This window comes from Numida meleagris, chromosome 2 (genome assembly GCF_002078875.1).
Source record: "Numida meleagris isolate 19003 breed g44 Domestic line chromosome 2, NumMel1.0, whole genome shotgun sequence".
Lineage (NCBI taxonomy): Eukaryota > Metazoa > Chordata > Aves > Galliformes > Numididae > Numida > Numida meleagris.
The window spans coordinates 35,536,970-35,557,515 of record NC_034410.1 but is presented as its reverse complement, the minus strand read 5'-3'; the positions used below and the strand labels follow the sequence as shown (position 1 = coordinate 35,557,515).

Sequence of the window (20,546 nt, the reverse complement as noted above, 5' to 3'; positions counted from 1 at the left end):
GAAGGTGCATTACACACAGTCATGCATGGAAAATCCCCGAGTCTCATGGTGAAACAAGCCATTGGTGGGAGGCTGTTAAGGAGCAGCTCCTGCCTAGCAACCCCACTAGAAGATGACTGATGTGTGATAACCCGTATACAGCATTCTTCACTGACACACAAAAGGGATTTTAGCAAAGTGGTTCTGTTCTGAATGAACTGTGCTTTGTTCTAAGGAGGTAGCTGAGACATTTGCTTGTTATTGCCATTGCCCAAGAGAGAACAAAATCAACGGGTGAAAGTTAATATTTTTATTGCAATAACTGCCAAGAGCCCCAGGGGAGATGAGGAGATTATCCTGAGATGAAGAGCTCAGGGAACAGGGAGAAGCTACATGGGGAGCGCTGCCAGCAGCCCCACCTGGGGACTGAGGATGCAGCCCTTCCTCAACACTGGGACTGCAACAGATGCTTTGAAATGGGCTATCGTTTGTGGCCTACATAAGCTGTCAATGTTTTTTTTCTTTTTTTTTTTCACAGCTATTTCTCACCAGAAAGACTTTCATTTTTATTACTATTATTTCTAGATTTGTTTTCTTCTGTTATCAGCATTTGCCCAATTTCTGCACAGTGGGATTTCTTTGTGCATCCTCCCCTACAGCTGCAGTCTTTTCTTTGAAAGGTTTGAACTGTGTGAGGAGTTCAGTAGTTCACAGACCTGGTTTATAAAGAGAAGGAGAAATAAATGACCAACTAGAAGAATAAAAGGATTTCACAAACTTTTAAGTAACATATGAGCAAACCGGAGAGGTCTATTAATTGGATCTTCTTTCTTCTTTTCCTCTTCCTGACACAGCATCCTCACCTCATCTTAGGTCAGGCTTTTTAACATATTTATCATTTTCCCTTCAGACTTATCTTTATTAGATGATATTTAATGGGTTTAAGAGAAAAGAAAGAAATTTAAGGAGAAAAATATAAGTGATACTGCAGTTCATATGCATCACACTGAGCCTTAGGTCAGAGGTGTTTGCATCATTCCAACAAATATTTTTCCTGCTAGGAAACTCTGACTCACCATCAGACACTGTTTATGCACTCTTTTCCTCTCACAGATATATCGTTTAAATTATTTTTACATTATTTAATTGTGTCTTCAGTATTTAACAGCATAAAGAAAACTAGCAGGACTTTCTTCATCCATTTAATTTTATCACTGGTCTTGCTTACCTTCCTGCTTCTGTTAACGCATTATGGACTTTAAGTGAAAGGTAAATGTAAGTAAAATCAAAAAGATAAAGCATAAGGAACCAGAAAGAAAAGGGAGTAAAAGAGATATATTTATTATTGATACACCATCTGAGTTAGTATAAGATATGCACCTCTACAGTAATGCCAAATTACCTTCATGGGAAGATGTGGAGCATTAGCATCTGCACTAGCAGGTAACACACCTTTAGCAGCATGCCAGAACTCATGACATCAGGCTCCTATACACAGTTTATTGTTTTCTCATTATACCTACACACCTAGATACAACCTTTAGAAATAACCTGAAAGGTTTAAAATCTAAAGAGTAAATCTGGAATATTCAAAGAAACCAGAAGGGATTCTGAGGTGGAAAATAAATGTTGGATCAAACTTGAAAGGTTCAATACTATCTCTGCATTGTCAAATATCTTGCCTTCTGTGTAAAAATAGCAAAGATTGAAAATAAGCTAAAAAATATTTCCAGAGCGAGGTTTTAACTGAAAGGCTTTTCAGGATCTATCTGTTTCACTGTGTAGTAGAGAATAATCAGCACTCCCAAGGGAATCTCTCTGCTAAGAAATTGCCTAATTTGCAAAAAGAAGATGAATTTTCTTGTCTACTCTTCTGTACAGCTTGTCTAGCTCTTTTATACCTTGGTTCTTGATTTCCCAAACATAGAAATACTTGTAAAAATTTCACTGTTTTCCACTTCTTTAATTTTCTTTCCATTTTAGCCCTCTTTTTCAGATTGAGATGAAATTCAGAGCACCAGTCTCTTCAGTTAGAGATTGCCCACTGAATGGTCTTTCCTTCTTACTGAATATTTTTCTTACCATATATAACTTAGGCAATTATTTCAGTGGAGGTTTAAAACAGCTAGTGAGCGTTACAAACTGAAAGAAGAGTAGAGTAGAGTAGAGTAGAGTAGAGAAGAGCAGAGAAGAGAACTCCCACCCCCCGTATTCCTCCACACTTAAAACTAATCAATTAAAACTATGCCAAAGAAAGATATATGTTCAAACACATGGTATTTAGAGATTAAGGAAGAATTGTTCTTTCTTCTCTAAGTAGAGAGAAATTTGCTTCTCAGTTTAAAATTTAAAGAAGATTTCTTAGAAACCAAATTTTCAAAATCCTGAGAAACATAAATTGCATTATATTTATATAACATGATACTGAGTCCAAAATTTTAGTGCAATTTTCTGTCCTTCTCTTGATCGATAGTTAAAATTAGGGGATTTAAGCAATTCCTTTTCTCTGCAACAAACATTAACTAATTGTATATGGTTAAACAAAACCAGGAAACATTGAATGGCTTATACATATGTTTTTATATGTTTACACACACACATATATGTATATGGAGTACACACATATACATGTATTTATGTATATGGTAGAAAAAACTTACCTATGTCCCAGGTAAGGGGGTTATTCTGTTCCATCTCCCTTTTCCCAATGACATACCAAATGCAGGCCATCCAGTGAGCAAGCAAGGCAAACATGGACATGAGAAGCGTGAGAACAATAGTGCTGTGCTGGGAGTAACGATCCAACTTCTGAAGGAGTCGTAAGAGGCGTAACAACCGCACTGTCTTTAGGAGGTGGACAAGGGAAACCTAGATGAACAGAAAGAAAAACAATTTGTCAGCTCTTGCCATCTGTCGTACACTTCTCTTGTTGCAATGAAAGGAAAATACCTTCTAAACCTCTCTGAGTTTTTACTTTTGTTGCATATATAGATATTTACTACTTCTGATTTAAACCATACAAACTTGAAATATTGGGATATTTTTCCTTCTGACTTTTTAAGGTCTTCTTTTTGATTTCTTAAAAAAAATGCTTGCACTAAAACAGATCTTTCACTGCTCTAGAAAAGAAACAAAATTATCAGATTGACCAGGGTTCATTTAACTCCAACACAAAGCTACAAAATAAACTTCTTCAAACTCGCAATGATTTTCAGTTTTTGCTAATAGCCAAACAGTAGGCAGAACTCAACTATGTGTGAAATAAAACCAGCTTAATAATTAAACTTGGAAGAGGCAAGAACATAAACCAGATGTTTTGCAGAGAAAGGCAGAGTGGTGAGCAAAGACTTAGAAGCTTTGCATAAGATTTACTTGGCTCACATTCCAGCTGTTTGCAAGTGTTAGCAAAAAATATGCAGATGAGGATCCAAAATATTTTGAATTTATTTTTCAAAAATTAAATAGGCATAATTGCCATTAATACTATTTTTTACTTCATTAATAAGATATTAGTATTAATGCTTACTACATACCTCACTGATATACACATCAAGTGACAATGAAAAATAACATCAAACGTGACATGTCTTCTCATAGTACTCCCCGAGAACCCCAATGAGCTCTCTGAAAATAAAGTCTAAGGGTGCATCTGGATCAATAGCATTTTCTTGTAGTAATCCAGAATATCCGGAATTTAAACTTTCCTAGTTCTACCAACAACACTAGTAACTTGAACTCTTAATTTCATAGGTGTGTGTTTGCTAACACTGCACCTTTGCTAAGGTGCAAGTTGACTGCTAGATTTTGAAACACAGATTATTTTATACTTATTCACAAAGACTTAATGGATCACTGATTTTATTCTATTCTCAAGAACTGAGAATTAAGGTGGAAAAACTGTAAGAAAAAAGTATTACATTCTTATTCTTTTTTTTTTTTTTTTTTTTTTTGCTTCTACGGTTTTGATAATGCAGAAGTAATTCTTCCAGTTTTCTTCATGCACTCTTCATTACCCATTTTTTCTTATTCTTTTTTTTCCGCTCAAGAATCTATACATTTTTCCTCACAGATATGATGGGGAAAGAAATCAAGAGATTAAATTACATTGCATTTCACAGCCGCGAGGAATAAGAATTGCAATCATAGCACACAAACAATTATGGGGTCTTTTCATTATTCTTTTGTGTTGCTATAAGTCAGTGAAATTATTTATGTGGCCTTAAGCACAAGAATATTTGCAAGTTTGTGTCAGAAGGCTGTAATATATTTCAGAGAATTGGCTTTTTTTCATTAATGTAATTACATTACAATTAAAATATAATTATTAATATAATTGTATGTCATGCTTACCATAGTAACTGACTATTTCTGTGGTAAAATATACCCCAAATCTTTTTCTTTCCTATCTCAAATTTTATCTCTCTCATTAGGTTTTTTGAACCAACAAGTGACACTCACAGGTGTTTCAGTAACATATAGACAAATATATAGATGGTATATATGCACTGCGGCCTTCACACTGGAGCCCTCATCTTTATATATGAGCCTATATTCTGTCACAGCACAAACAAATAATGATATCTGAGGTGAGATTATTCTTTTAACTAGTTTTCCAAAAATAAGAAATATCAAAAGGACTGTTAAAACAGTAAGTGCACTCAACCAGTTATTACCCATGACTAAATTATAACCATTTTTTATTAAGTGAAAATATGCTACTGCTAGATAGATAACCAGCAAATCAGATATGAATATTTTTAAAGTGGGGTCATTTTATTTTAATGCCTAAGGTCTGCCTCATTCCAAAATAATTTGCTCATAAATTTGAACACAGATGTAATTAATCATACATAATTGCAATGAATTTCCTCATTAGTCATGCCAAAAACTCTGTTTCTATTGTGCCTAATCTGTCATTGGAAGACCTCAAATGCCATTAGTCAGCTTTCTTTTCTATGTCACAAATTTAGACAGACAAAATGAGGAGTCAGCGCTCATATTTGTGTCTGTGTAGATTTTACTCCGTCTACAGATATAAAGCCATGTAAATTTTCCATTTGCTTAATCCTTTTAGACTAGGTAGGTTAACCTTCTTCTGTCAAAATGACAGAGTAAGAATTTTATCTAAAACCAACAAAAATTCAATCGTGGTATTCTATGTACTGAGTAGTATTCAGAAATAAAATTGCTATGAACTAGTAAGGGAGTTCTCTACTTGGAAGCCTAATCTCCTATGCAAAAAAAAGAAAAAAAAGAAAAAGAAATATGATACATTTACGTACTAGTGGCAGTGGTCTTTAATCATATAATAGTAATATATTTAACATTATGACATTTTAGTTGCAAAAATAATTATTGGATAATATTTTGTTTTCCACGTGTCATTACAGAAAGCATATCAGTCTTCCCAAACAACAAAAAATAGCAACAAAATCATTTTTCCTTTTTCCTTTTCTCCTTGAATAAAAAGTTCATACTTTATTCATCCAATGAAAAATTCATAACAGAAGTTAAACCAGCAGAATTCTGGTGGCTATTTGATTTTAATGCAAGAAACAAACTGAGATAGTACTGTATTTAAACAGATTAAGCTCTGTTTTTAAAAAAAGAGGATTGAAGAATATGAAACTACTAATTGCCACATTTTAAAGGTTTTAAGCAAAAAAAAGTTTTAAAAGTAAAGGAGTGAAAAGGGAGATCACTGAAGGTAATGAATGAAGAAAAACAAACAGGATACCTTACACAGGAGGCTGCCTGGCTAGTACTTCTTCTATTTTTTTTTTCCTGATACATGTCTATTCTACCATCTATGCAAATGTATGTAATTCATACTTGATGAAAACAGAAGAAACTTCAAGTGCATCTGTTCACAAAAAATTAAAATACTGGGAATTTAAAAAGTGCAGTTCAAAAGCCTTTTTCAATGCAAATAGTTCCTCAAACTGAGAAATCTTTGCCAAAGTTTTTTTTTCCAAAGTTAAACTTTCTGATTCTGTTTCTTTTTTGCTTAGTAGATTCTTACTCTACTAAAGCTACAAGAACTATCAGAGGAAAAACTTTTGTCTTAACATAAGTAAACCAACATAAATTATTGACAGAAATTGTAAGAATATTAGAATATTCATTAGAATATTTTCAAAGTGGCTTAAGCAATTGCTTATTAAATGCCTAACAACGCTCAGCTGAAACCAAAACTAAAGTTAACGATGATTGGATTAGATATTAGAACACAAAAATTAGGAATTACTACATATTTTTGCATTAGAAAGCCCAACAGTGAAGAGAAAGAAGATACTCTGCTGATTGAAAAATGCATTTTACTAGCCATAACAATGATTTACTCTCATGATAACGAATGATCACTTTGTGACTTTCATGATAATGGATGACCACCTTAACACTCAATCTCTGAATATTTTTAGCCAACATTTAAATGAATTTCATTTCTTCCTTCAGCATTCAATGTGAAAATATACTACAGATCTGCAAAAGACATCAATATAATTTAGTTCATTAAGTTTTAGTTTCCAGATTTGAAAACCAAAGGAAAAAAAACAGACAATAATAAGAAGAAGAAACAACAAAAACACACACACAGTCTCCTCTGAAAAAAAAATATACTAAAAAAGATTATGGTTAGTACTTACCACAGTGACGTTGAAAGCATAGAGAAGATCAAAGGGAAGTGCAGCAATTAAATCAATTATAAACCAGGTAGTCACGTAATGGATACAAATAGATCTTGCTTCAAATATAACTTGGCCAGATTTGCTGACATATGTTGTTCGGAAATTTAGAATAATATCTGCTTGACAAAGAAGGAACAGAGTCAGAGACGGTGATTTCTTTGCTCCTGGGGATAGCAGTCTCCATAACATTTATTGTTTTCCTTATGTATACCTAAGACTGGAATCTGATACAGAAACCCATACAATATTCTGGTAAGAGACCCATATACATAGAGTTAATACAAATTAACTTTGTTTTCGCAAATTTGTTCTTTGCAAAATTAAAAAGGATGTTTAAAATATTTAAATATCACTGATTTCAAGGGAAACTGGAATTAAAAAAAAAACATTGCTCTTTAAATAGTACCAAATTATTACAGTGCTATCCAGCTGTATCTTTTTGAAAAGTGAAGTTATAATTGTTGAGTGTAGAACCTATTATTTTTCTTTAAAAAGAAAACATTTAATTACTTTATTTAAAATGTGCAATTGAAACTTTCTTTTAGCGATAGCTGTCCAGCACAGATGACAAATAATGTTATTCTCAAGAGTAAACATTTTTTGTCAACAGAAAAATGCTGAATACATTTTAAAGAACTTTTTTTTGGTTATGACGGTAATAGAGATATGAATTGCTTCATGGTTTGTGCATTTTACATGTTCTTATCTAATATTGCAAGATTAGTGTCTCTCAACATGAGATATAGTTTTGAAGTCTTGCCAAAGCATATTAACACTTAAAGAAAAGCTCACATTTTGACAACAAAGTCTCATTTATTTGCACGTCCTACAAGATGAAGACTATAATCTGTCCTCAAGCTATGTACCCAGTTTCTACCATTATTAGTGTGAGCTACTTGTAAAACTTTTACAATGTCAGAAAAGAGCGCAGCCAACCATAAAGGCTGGTGTTCTACAGCAAGATAATTAGCCAACTGCCTTGCAAAATCTAATACCTAGCCTTGAAGACTATGTAATAAAAGAAAAGGATGTGATCCTAAGTGTCAGGAAGACATTCAAAGTGTAATTGTTGTTTTTCTCACAATAATAAAAAAAACTTCAAGGTGATGTTCTTGGCAGCCTGAAAGCCAGTGGAGTTTCTTTAATGTTGAATTCATGGGGCAGCTTTCTATATATTTATCCAGCATGTGATAGAGTTGTCAGCTGTGTCGATCTATGTAGCCTATTATTCAGTGTTACAAGGAGGAAACTGCTTTCCTTGTGCCCTCTGTCTCTGTCCGTGGCTGCAGTGACCGCATTGACTTCTTTCTGCCTGCTAGATGATGCACAACCAGACATGTTTTCAGCTGCTGCTTCTACACATCACTCTTGTATAGAGGTTGCAGCAGCTGCTGAGGGCTGGCTCCTCACCATGAGCAGGAAGGACTGTGCAGGTGTTTGGGGAGTTTGCTGCACCAAACAGATGTTTTCTCTGAAGAAGGGGAAATAGAAATGCCAAAGAGAAAAACCTACAAGCCAAATCTAGTCTCTTGCCCACCAGTGAAGATGAAGGTATAGGAAAAAAATGCATGCCTTGTAAACAGAAACAAACACAGAATAAAAGTATTTCATAGGTTTAGCAGATACTGTTTTTTCTGTAGATGTAAATATTTCCTTTCCTCACAGCTAATTTCTTGCGTGCTGGTCAAAGCTGCTCCGGTTCAGCACATTCTTGAACAAAAGGCATGAAGTCCTAAACTATAAGTGTACCTTAAATTTTATCTCTTCAGAGATAAATATGACCAACACTAACAGTACTAACATTGCTATTTTTTTCTTTTTAATTATAATCCAAACCAGGTAAGAACTAAGAAATATATAGTAGGATTATTGTTTCTTCTATTCTTGGATCTCTAAGCATTTTGCAGAACCTAAAAATATTTCTTCCTGCTCTATACACAAGAATGAATACCCAGTTTCTGCAGCATGCAGCATGCATGAATTAACAGACCATGCTCAGACAGCAAAATGAGAAAAAAAAAAAAAAAGCATTAATTTTTTTTTCCTTATGGTTTATTTAAATAACAAAATTTCTAAAATCAAAAACATGCTTATATGGAAAATGTACACTGAAAATGAACTAATTAAATATTATGCAGCTCAAATTAAATGAGCCACAAATTTTTAAATTAGGTTTGGACTGTTATTCTTAGGTATTTTTTTTAATTTCCTGATTTTTCCAACAATAGGACATTATTTTTCACCTTTTCCCATGTTGGTTTTTTTTTTGTTTGTTTTTGAAATTGTAATTTTTGTTTTATCCTACAGTACTGCAAGCATAATGAAAAAGGACTGGAAGTACTGTAAAGGGTAAGTACCTCAATGAGTTCATCTTAACAGAGTAAATTAACTTGACATAAAACAATTTCAATGGAAAATTCTTCCTCATTGAGGAACCGTGGATTGCTACTAGTCTATATTAAAGCAATTTTTCATTTCCAGAAATTTATTTTAGAATCTTTTGGTACAAAAGAACAACAGAAGGGGAAAATTTTTGACTCTCACTACAGCAGAACAGCACTAGAGAGTGATGCCTACAGTACTCAAATGTTCCTGCAAAGGAGTTCAAAAATGGAATTCATCCACCCACTAACTTTACATGTTTCCTACACTTTGTTTTAAAAATAGTGGAGTTGCTGACAATGACCAACTCCATGCTTGAGAAGGAGATTTGCTGCAATCACTCTGTGTCTATGACCAACAACAGCAGTATTTAATTTTCTTTTCTTTAGCATACTTGTAGAGATGCTTTCCTCCAAGATTGCTGTGACGCGCTGCTTAGACATTGTGATGATAGAAGCTATGAAGAATTAGGGCTAAAGAACTTTACATTTCTGGGGTACAAGGTATGAAAAAGTACACCTAAAGCGCTGCCAAATATTGGTAAATTATTACAAAAATGTCAATTTTATCATGTCTTAATTACATCTAGATAGTCATTTTTTCATTCATCTTATGTTAAATGATACTATGAATTACAAAAGGAGCCGATGAAATTTATAGCTGATATAAAATAGTCATGTTTAATTATGCAAACATAATTTTTTTCCTCTCCACTGAAAAAAAATCACCAAATCTAAAAATGAATACAAAAACATCACATTTTGTAATTTCATGCTCCTACAGTTTTTCTTTTAAGTTTTTGTACTAGAATTTGAGAAGAACTTCTATGGTAAATTGGCCTCTGTAAAATATTAGCTCAACTTTCTTTTCCAACACACAGTAAGATAAACGTGCATTTAATCAATTTCACTGCCATATGCATATTCTTCAAGTACCCATTTCTTATCCTTAAAGAAAGGGTGTTTCTGATATGCATTTGACAATTTGGTAAACAAAAAAAAAGTTAGTAGTTCCATTATTTTAAAATAATTTGGTAGGTCATGTTCTGATTTTATGCTATTCATTGTGGATGGCAGAAGTTATTTTTCAGCTATATTTCATCCTGTCTTCCACATTCATGTATTTTCATCTACTTTGGCAAAAAAAAAAATACAGACACAAACAATATTTCTAAGGACAATTTTGTATACAAAAAGAAAGGCAATATATGAATAATAAAATCTATTCATTTTGTGTAGGATGAAAAACACAGCATAACAGGTGCCTTTAGATTCAGATATATATTGAGTTTTCTGAGTGCCTACTAATAAAAATTCTTAAAAGTCATTAAAAAATCATTGTCTTACATGGAATCGTAAATGTTATGCTAATTTGGGATAAATTATGTTGTAATCTATTATAATGTGACAAAATAATTATTTTTATCTGAAGATCAGTTACTGTTTGGATCTTAAAAATATGATCTTATCATAAATTTACACTTTGAAATTGTAACATAATGTATGATACATGCCTGGAAGCATTAAGAAAACATTTTGAAGACCCCAAGTGTTCTATCAACACACATGATTTGAATAAATTTTAGGCATTAGTATTCAGATCATTAAAGAAAAAAAAAGTCTTGTTAGTTTTAGAAACAAAACAATAAAGCCTCCATAAAGCTGTAAGATACAAAGTAATATAGCAAATGTAAATTAAATGCAGAAAAGTTCAGTGACTATCAAAATTACAAGTCTGAAATTGAATTGCCAGTATTACCTTCTGATACAACTTCATAAAATTTGAGAAATGTCAACAATATAGAAATTTACCAGGATAATTTTAATACTTCAAAGGGAGACACAAAAACAAAAACAAAAGTGAACCCTAAAAGTGATACTCTAGAGACTATAAGATTTATTAACCATAGGTAAAGTTATAGACCAGATCATTCTGGCATATGTTTTATATGTGTAGTAATAACAATACATGTTAAACTGATGCCATGACATGAAAATGTGAATGATGTGAAATAAAAACATAGTCTTTTGCTATGAAAATTATGTCTGCTTGATTTAGCTATCAAATTAGTTTATTTCTGCAGAATACAGGTTCTCACTGTTTTGTTAGTTTATTGGACATCCAAATATTTCAAGGTGTAGTGCAGTCTCAACGTGAAGTGACTTAGACATGTATATGAGAATATTTGGTTCCATAGAGTTCTTACGGGCTAAAATTGGATTATATTTTAAGATATATTCTTAAAACTACAAAAATATTTTGAGACTATCTGTTATATTATTAAGATGTGAAATTTGCATGATTTCATATGGTTCAAAATGAGCAAAGGTGTCCATTCAGCTCCATATGGGCGCAGTATAGTCAGCGGCCTACTATTCACATTTACATATCAGCATGTTAGCACCAACCACGTACCTAGCTACTTCATGTAGACGTAGTTGGTATATGTAAGAAAGAAATTTAAGGATATTTTTTCACAAGTTAAAGTATTTCTCAGTAGTTCTAGTTACAGAGCTTTGAAAAATAAAACATACAGAACCGTTACACTTTCTCCGATGTCATGAACTCTATAAAAAATGGTGAAACTTCTCATTCTCATTACTCAGAAACATGCAATTTGTAGTTACCAAGGTTAAAAAAAGGATTTGCTTAGTTATTGCACATTAGCGTTTTTGAGAAAACTAAAGCTTTAACAGAAAAGGAGATAAATGCTTGCTTTAAATTCCCCTAAGCCATCCACTACACCAAAGGCTTATCAATGTACATAAGCAATTCACTGTTCACGACTGAAGAGATTAAGTGTTTTTCTGTACAGCATTTCTGCCTTCTTTTCAAAGCAATTTAGGACAACAGTCCCACATAACTTTTACAGGTACATAAAATCAAATAGAAAATAGCAAGTGCTTCTTTCTGCATCCAACTCGTTAAATAAAAGTCCAGAGGGAAGTAGGTGAGCATGATCTATCTTTTATTTCTTGTCAGCTTTCCAAGCTGTACTTGGGTGTGAAGAGTTTCTTTGGGCAGCTTTACTGACAACATAACTGCTGTGTGAAAGGACTTAATGAGGAAGTGAAGAGGGGGCAGTCAGTGGAAGAAGTCTTAAGCCAAAACACTTCTAAAAGCACAACAAAATCTTTAACAGAAATTTAGAAATGAGGATATAGCCTGGAAGATTTCAGTTTTAGGAATGACATGTTCCTCAGTCTTTTGGGAATTGCTGTTCAAAAAGTGGAACATTAACATCTTTTACCTCTTTAAATTATTGTTTTCTTGTGATTAAAACTTTGAGCAGCTAGGATAGTGAGCAAATTGAGACAACAAGGATTAAACGTCAGCAAACTGTACAATAGCCTACTCTGAAAATACCTGTTGACTATTTAATATTTAATAATATATTTAACATTTATATAACAATTTTATAATGTTTATATAACATGTATATAAAATTTATATTCAATATATTATAACTTGATCGTAATGCTTACTACGCTCTAGCTTCCACCTACAGATGACATTAATCTATCAAAGCAAAGTTTGAAACTCAACACAAGTATCAATAATATAAAACCTCAGAGATTCCAGACAACTCCATAGCGTCAAAACCATCAGTTTTCCTCAGTAATGAAAGTGCTGAAATTTTCTTATAGATGCCCTGAGATAAGGTGAGCATAAATGAAGTGACTGTAATATCTTTGTAGAATAACTAGCTCAAAAATTTTCCATAAGATATATGTTAAGTGTATTGTCTATATGTATGCTGTAAGAATCAACTTCATCCTGTGCATGCTTCATACTTAAAGCTGTATTTGATGTGTTTGTTTCAGACTGGTATAAGAACTACAATCTCCTTTCTCGTAGCTAAAAGAGCAATGAACAAACCATATATTAGTAAGCATTATTACTGTCTAAAAATATTTTTGAAGCAAAGTCATCTTACTGAATTTTTCCATTCATGTTGGAAAAACATCATTTTAAATGATATTGCAAGATACATGGATCATGTCATGTGCTCACAAAAGCAGAACAGAGACATAAATAATGTCTCTGACACGAGCAATACCATTAAAAAGTTACCTAAAACTAAAGCAGGAGTAAGATCTAATAGTAGCGTAATTGGTTGACTCACTAGGTTACAACTTTTAAAATATTACCTTACATTAAAATATTTGATGTAAGGGGGTAGGGAAGGACAAAGCCTCTCTATTCTTCATGAGGGCTAAAGCCAGGATCTTATTTTAAGTTAGATAATTCAAAATTAATTACAATTACACAGCAAAACTAGACTTCACACAAATTAAAGATCAAGATAATATCTAGGTCATCCTACTGACTATAAGAATGGCCTTTAATTCATACATAAAACAAGTCATCTTTTTATTCCACAGACTTTTGCCTTGTTTTAGCATAATACCCTTGCTTTGTTAAACAAAAACCCACGCTTTAGGCCAGTTCTGACCTGTGCTGCAGGCTTTGGCTCCTGCCCCAGTTTGCTGCTGTGTGGATGAGCTGATGAGCATAGCAGAAACAAAATGCTTCAGTCCACAAAGCAGTAAGCCAATGTACACAGTGACACTGTACAAAGGTGAACTTGACCTGGCAGCACACCACAGAGACAAGTCAAAATTGCCAGTGTCAACAGGTTTCAAATATATCACCCCACTATCTCCTCCTGAATATTTAAATATATATTTTTCAGCTTTTTCAGCTCTTATTTTCACCATCATATTATGCAGAATCACTTCATATTAAGAAAAATTTAATGGCAAATCAGTGACTAATCACCCAAAGAAAGGCTGTTCTTGCTCAGGCTCCTTAGCCAAATCTCTTACCTCCCCATCTCTGTCTCCTTACACATGCCTGCTGCTTTCTCCCTATAACCTCCACTGCTGCTCAGCTCTTGTGTCCAACAAAAGTTCTGCTCCTCACATCCACTGATCACATACGTCAGTTGATTCAGATCCTTTCTTCTTTTCCAAACCTACTTCTGCTACCCTCTAGCCCACAGACAGATCAACTTCCTTGACCAACCCCATGCAATATACGTCAGAAGCTCTGCTGGGTACTAAGTCCATAAGGTGCATGCAGAGAAGATAAGCAATGATTTTTAAATCTTACAAAGCTTTTTGCATAGTTTTGGTACGATCAACCTCAAACTTAAACCTTTTACCATATTTATCTTCTGATTGGATCTCATGGTTAAAGTCATGAGCCTACTGTTTCCACTCCTGGCAAGATGTGGGCACATTTTTTTTTTTTTTAAATCCTGTAAATGAAATGTGGTATCTCAAAAACTTGTACGACATTACAACGAAATATTGAAGAAAATGAACTGCTACAAAACCAAAAAAGAGTGGCTATTTTTTTTTTCAAAAATTTTAATCTGCATAAAGCTGATGTTCCTAATTTAGTTATGTTTTACTCAAACTCTCATACTGTATCCACAGGAGTAAACTTCAGAAGGATGAACAAGTAATATCCTAATGTCTTTCAAATTTGCTGTCATCATGGCTACATGGTTTTGTAATGTTTTCATTCAAAATTTCTGAAGTTAATACAGTGATTTAACTAAAAAGACTTATTCCTTTCCTTATTTGAGAATTCTAATTATTTTACTCTCCTGTTTGTGATCATATTCTTTTACACAGAGAATTTCATTCTGCCATCATGAAAATCTATGCCCTGGCACCCCGGCAGTGCTCAGTTCACACAAAAAGACAATGTATTTCATAGCTGGGTATAAATTTGCTAGGAACTTAGAGCGCCTCAGAAGGTCAACTCAACCATTTTGTGACTCTTCTTGAATTAAAGTTCTGTAAGAAATCATATCCTTTGCCACCACATTCTCTTATATATTTCTGCCCCACTTAGTCATTAGTATGAAAATACTAGTTTATACTAGTGCTCAATGAAGAGGAGAAAGACTGTGTAAAAGGCCAGAGGTTCTACTTAATGCATAATGCATGTTGCAATCTTAGATGATATAAAGAGGTGAAAACCGTAAAATGATATTCAAACTATCCTATAAGTCCTGAAAATGTTTTTAAGAAGAATTTTCCTTTTCCAATTTCAGAAGCAAAGTTCTGAAATGTTTTGTATAATCTCTATTTTTAATCCCTATTATAAAAAAATAAATTAAAAAAAAGAGATAATCCAATGGTAAAACAATATTTGCAAGGCAGCTGAACCTCTTTACTGGTAAACAGGATTATATTACCTGAAGCAGTTGATTTGCATATGCGAACATTTTTTTTCTCTTTAGGTTTGATTTTTTTTTTAAACAAAGCCCGCTGGTGTTAAACATATGATCAAGCCACAGCAGAATAACAATTTAGGATTAGTCAGCTGATTCAATAGTTTCTCATGGCACTCTTTTAGATAACAGAAAATGCTAGGTAATATAATTCTTTTAACCTATCTTTTACTGTGAGCTAAATAAAGTTGAAAAATTCTGCACTTTAGGGCAAATAGAATATATATAAGCAGTAACAAAGGGTCTGGGTGATGCATTAATTCTTATTAGACTACAGTAATTCAATCCTGTGCTTCATATCTAGATAATTTAGGCGAATTAACTTCACTGATTTTCACAGAAGACAGTTTCCTACACCACCTCCCTCTCCTAGATGTTATGGCTAGCTCTTCTTTTTTTTATTTTTTTTTATCTTTTTCCTTTATGTGATTTTATACTGATTGCCTTTAGTTAGCTACACCTCTCCCAAAACCAAAGCTCTTTGATTTATCTTATTATTTAAGCCAGTGTTATTTAATTATATATAGATAATATATAATTATATATAGATTATATATAGATAGATAATTATATATAGATAATATAGATATAGATTCTGATATAGGTATCAGAATCTGACCAGAGTGCTTTTAGGAAAGGTTGCAGGAAATATTTGTGCTATACTGGTTGAAGAACAATTTATCTGTCTCTGTATTAACTCTTACTTATATATATTTTTTTTATTTTCTACTACATCATCTATAAAACTAAATATTCCTAGAAAATCTGCTGGAAAACTGATTTTTTTCCAACTCATCATATCCTCTCAAAAATTTATTACTACAATTAGTTTCACTATGTTCTTTTAGATGTTGTGATGATAAGGTGAGGGAGATAACATTCGCTTTATATAGGAAAAGAAAATAATGCTTATTTTACACAAATTGCTTAGAAATCTAGGCAAATATGTAGTCAAATAAAGCTTAGGAGAAAAAAATACAAGGATTAAATATGAAACAAAGATACACTTTCTAAAACAATGTCTTAAAATAGCTCGTTGTAGCCATTGAACAAAAAGCATTCTTTTCTATTAAGATGTAACATGGGGAACATATACTAAGTAACAATCAATATAAACTACAGAAATCGTGACACGAAAATCTAGATGTTTCAGGAGAAAAATAAAGAAATCACTGATAGGTAGTATACAGCAAAAATGCAATTTTAAGTGTCTTAGAAAAAAACATTTCTCTAGAACTTCAGTTCCACTGTATTAGTGGCATTCCATTAGGAGAGTGGCTGTTAATAATTCTGCAGAAAAAGTAGTTATATTCAATAAATACTTCTTATATAATTTAAGAATGAAGAAGCAAAAGCTGCTTGTATCATTTCAGATGCTAAATTACAATCCAATTTATTCTAAGAATCAGAAATATTTTAAACTAGCGAAACTAAAGATTTAACAAGACGTCAGTTCTGCAGGTTGATGATAAAAATGCAAACAATAATAATAAAAAGTCATTTACAAGCCATAAATGAGGGGAGCTGTGAATCCTCCTTCCTCTGGTGTCTTTCAAAAGAGCAGATGCTATTCAGTAAAACGTGCTTCAGTCAAGCACAGTTTATTGGAATAATACCTGGATGAAATATAATGCATTATATTTAAGATTGGACAAGATTATCAAAGTTTTTCTTTCTTAAGAGAATCTTAATGAACTGAGGCCTGAGAGACCTAGGACCATTCAGTCTGGAGAAGAGAAGACTGAGAGGGGATCTTATCAGTGCTCATAAATATCTAAAGGGCAAGTGTTAAGTGAATGGGGCCAGGCTCTTTTCAGCAATTCCCAGTGACAGGACAAGGGGTAATGGGCATAAAATGGAACATAGGAAGTTCCATACAAACATGAAGAAAACCTCTTTACTAGCGTTAAAAATAATTTTAACAAGAAGCTTAATTATTAAATGAATTTATTTAAAAGGCTAGAATTAGTCCTTAAGCAATAGTACATATAAAATGGCAAAATATTGCTAACAAGTAAGTCCCTCCTATTTCTCTCTGAGTGCAACCACAAGTAATGTTCTCTCCCAGCTGTTGGCACTCCAGGCTGCTGTAGAAACAGCTCAGTCTGGTTTGTGTAGGCAATCACAGAGGATGAGAATCTCATATCAGATATTTGCTACACCTCCACTCAAAGATCTTTTTCAGAGGTTTGATGGCTTTTGTTGGACAACTTCTGTTCAGGTGTATATTGGAAGCACAGTTTAAAGCTCCTAATTCTTAAAATCTGCATCACAAAGAATCATATTCATGTAGCACGACTGACCTCTGAAAGTTTCTGCTAATGTCAAATGAATATAATTCACAAGCTCTGCTTTGCTAAACTCACAACTGAGTTTAGAATAAGGTGTATAACCAGTCAAGTTTCTCCTTACAAGAAGAGTTTATTCATTATTGGACACTAATATGCTGATCGTTGTACAGCATATGAGGAATGGCATCGTATCTGCTCAAAGGCAGCACTCTGATTTATGTTCTCAGCCTTGCTCTAGTACAGTCTGACATATTGACAAAATGTTCAGTGATTTTAATGGAGCAAGATCTGTTCTCTGACGTGATGGTTCATATCAGAACTGGTTTCCAAAACCTGTCTGTAGATGACGCACTGATTTGCTCTTCCTTATTTGTTCCTACAGTAGATGATAATGGGATACTGAAGGCAGAACTATCTGAGAATACTGTTTTACTTGGGCAAATTGTCCATTAACATAAAAATCTGAAAGCATTAGTGGTTTGAATGGATATTGTGGAAAGAAAAGTCACTCCTTCCAGGAGTACATTACAGTCGGTGTTGATGGGCTGCCATGGTGTGTTCAAACCAACACCACAGTTACAAGTTGCTGTACCCACTACTGTAGGCATGGCTGAGACACACAGAATGACAAGCACACCAACCAAGTAAAATGGAGGATTTACTGGCAATGCATTATTGTACTGAGAGCCCATGAACTCAAATCCCAGTATCACAAAGCAGACCAAAAGACCATAAGCTTAAAAAATAAAGGAAGAGTTGTTATGCTCCTTAATCCGCTTCCTTGATTTTCATCCCTATGATTTTACATTTTCTGTATGGTCTCTTTACCCATGAGGATGTTCAACAGAGATTATCTAATCTCCTGTAATCTCATTTCTACAATAGTTGATGCTTCACAAAAGCATCACATATGATGACCTTTATAATAATTTATTAAGCCCTGGAGACTTTTTTTTTTAACTATGCCTTTTAAAAATAGACTCAGTCTATGAATATATTGAGTAACTGAAATATACTATACTGACTTTCTTTCAAAGGAAGATACAGAATTTGGAGTCCTGAAATAAATAAAAAAAAGAATTAAACATTTCTAAAATATGTGCTGATAGTTCTTCTTAAAAACAAAACAAACAAAAACAAGCAAAAAAAACCACAACAAAACCAATTTTTTTTTGTGACAGCTGAGGTGAGAAAGTTTCTGCATGGGTAATTTTCTTAATAGAAGTAGCAGAAATAGAAGAAAAAGCGACTTCATAGAGTCAAGAAATACCAATCATATGATTGAGGCATTTCACAAGCAGAGTTGCTGTTCTTTAACCCTGGTAGACAGCTAAACATTGCACAACTGCTTGCTCACTCCATCTGGGACAAGGAAGAGTATCAAATAGACAAAAGTTCAAAAAGCAGAGGGGGTTGGGGTGGAAAGGAAGGACAAAGAATAACAAAAAACAAGGGAAAAAACTGATGCAAAATACTATTGTTGATCATCAACTGATTGATAAGCAGCCAAACTGTAAGGTCAATTTGGGTCAACTAGCTGTGTCCCCTCTCAGCTCCTTGTGCACCTCAAGCCTCTTCACTGACAGGGCAGCATGAAACTCCCAAAAGTCCTTGACTTGGTGTAAATGCTACTGATCAGTAAGAAAAATATTGATGTGTTATCTACTGTTTTCATCACAAATACAAAATGTAGCACCATAGAAGCTACTATGAAGAAAATTAACTCTATCCTACGAAGTCAATGTATAACAATTAGATCATTCCTCAGCAAATGAGAGTTAGTGGAGTCAATATGAGTCAAATTTACAGGACACATCCATTCTCATTTCATGTATCTGAATCTACCTTGATATAAAGAAATGTTTCCAAGTTTAGATCACTTCTAAGTTATTGTAGCTTTTGTTTATCTGCTTTATGTACAGTTGGATGTATTTGTGCACAGAAATAGTATCTTGCATGCAGTAGAACAGCTGTTCTCCTTACAAGGGCACGTAAGAAAGGCTACCAGAAAAAATTCTGAGTCTTACCGACTTTAACTGGTGTGTTGAGTGAGAATCTTTTTGAAATGTATTACTGTCTTCAACATAAATATTGTGTACTGTTCATTCACACTGCTAGCTGATCCACAGTCCATGATGCTATGATCTTCCCACCCTAATGTTAGGTACATCAGTACCATTCTATCCTGCTTCAAGTTTTGTCATTTTGTATTCACAGATAAGACTGTTTGATGCACAGACATAAGTTCCCAGAGATAAATTTAAACAACAATATTAGTGTCTACATGAAGTTTATCATATTAAGTTCTGAAGGTGAACTTTCTAAAATATTATTCAAAATACTACCAACTCCTTTCAACATGCACAAGAACTCTTGTTAGATATCAAGTCCTCCAGGTACAAAATTATTTTTACATGTCCTTCTCTTCACTCACAAAGATATGAAGTGATACTCATGCTAATGAAAAATGAACACAAGGAAAAAAAATTCTATTAAAGAAACCCAATAAAATCTCTAGCATTTACTATTACTTCATCTGATTCCAGATGAATATTATAATGATTCCAGATAAATATTACATTCAATACTATATTATGCATATTTGAATGACTGTATATCACAAATAGTGATATAAATTTATACTGGTTTCCTATGATGTTGTCTTAGTTTCTGCTGGGATGGAATTATTTTCTTCAGAGTGTCTATATGATGCTATGTTGGTTCTAGAAGAAAAGCAATGTTGATAACATATCGATGTTTATAGTTGCTGCAAAGCAGTGTTTTACAGAGCCAGGGCCATCTGCAGCAAAGGGCCCAAGGAGCTAGGAGGGAACAGAATTAGGGCAGCTGACTTAAACTGGTCAAATGGGTATTCCATACCAAATGACATCATGTGGAAGGATTCTCTTCCGCTCCTTGAGGGGCTAGCTGGGCATCGGTTGGGAGTGGTGAGCA

General features: G+C 33.5%; 1 protein-coding gene across 1 annotated transcript in view; it reads right to left on the bottom strand.

Annotated features, from left to right (window-relative positions):
* KCNH8 (potassium voltage-gated channel subfamily H member 8) overlaps positions 1-20,546 on the bottom strand; it is a 119,825-nt gene that overhangs the window by 62,248 nt on the left and 37,031 nt on the right. Inside the window, exons 5-6 of the mRNA XM_021385557.1 lie at positions 6,627-6,784; positions 2,640-2,847 (exon numbers count right to left, since the gene is read on the bottom strand). Of these exons, the coding sequence (XP_021241232.1) occupies positions 2,640-2,847; positions 6,627-6,784 (366 nt within the window). The remainder of the gene's footprint in view (positions 1-2,639; positions 2,848-6,626; positions 6,785-20,546) is intronic.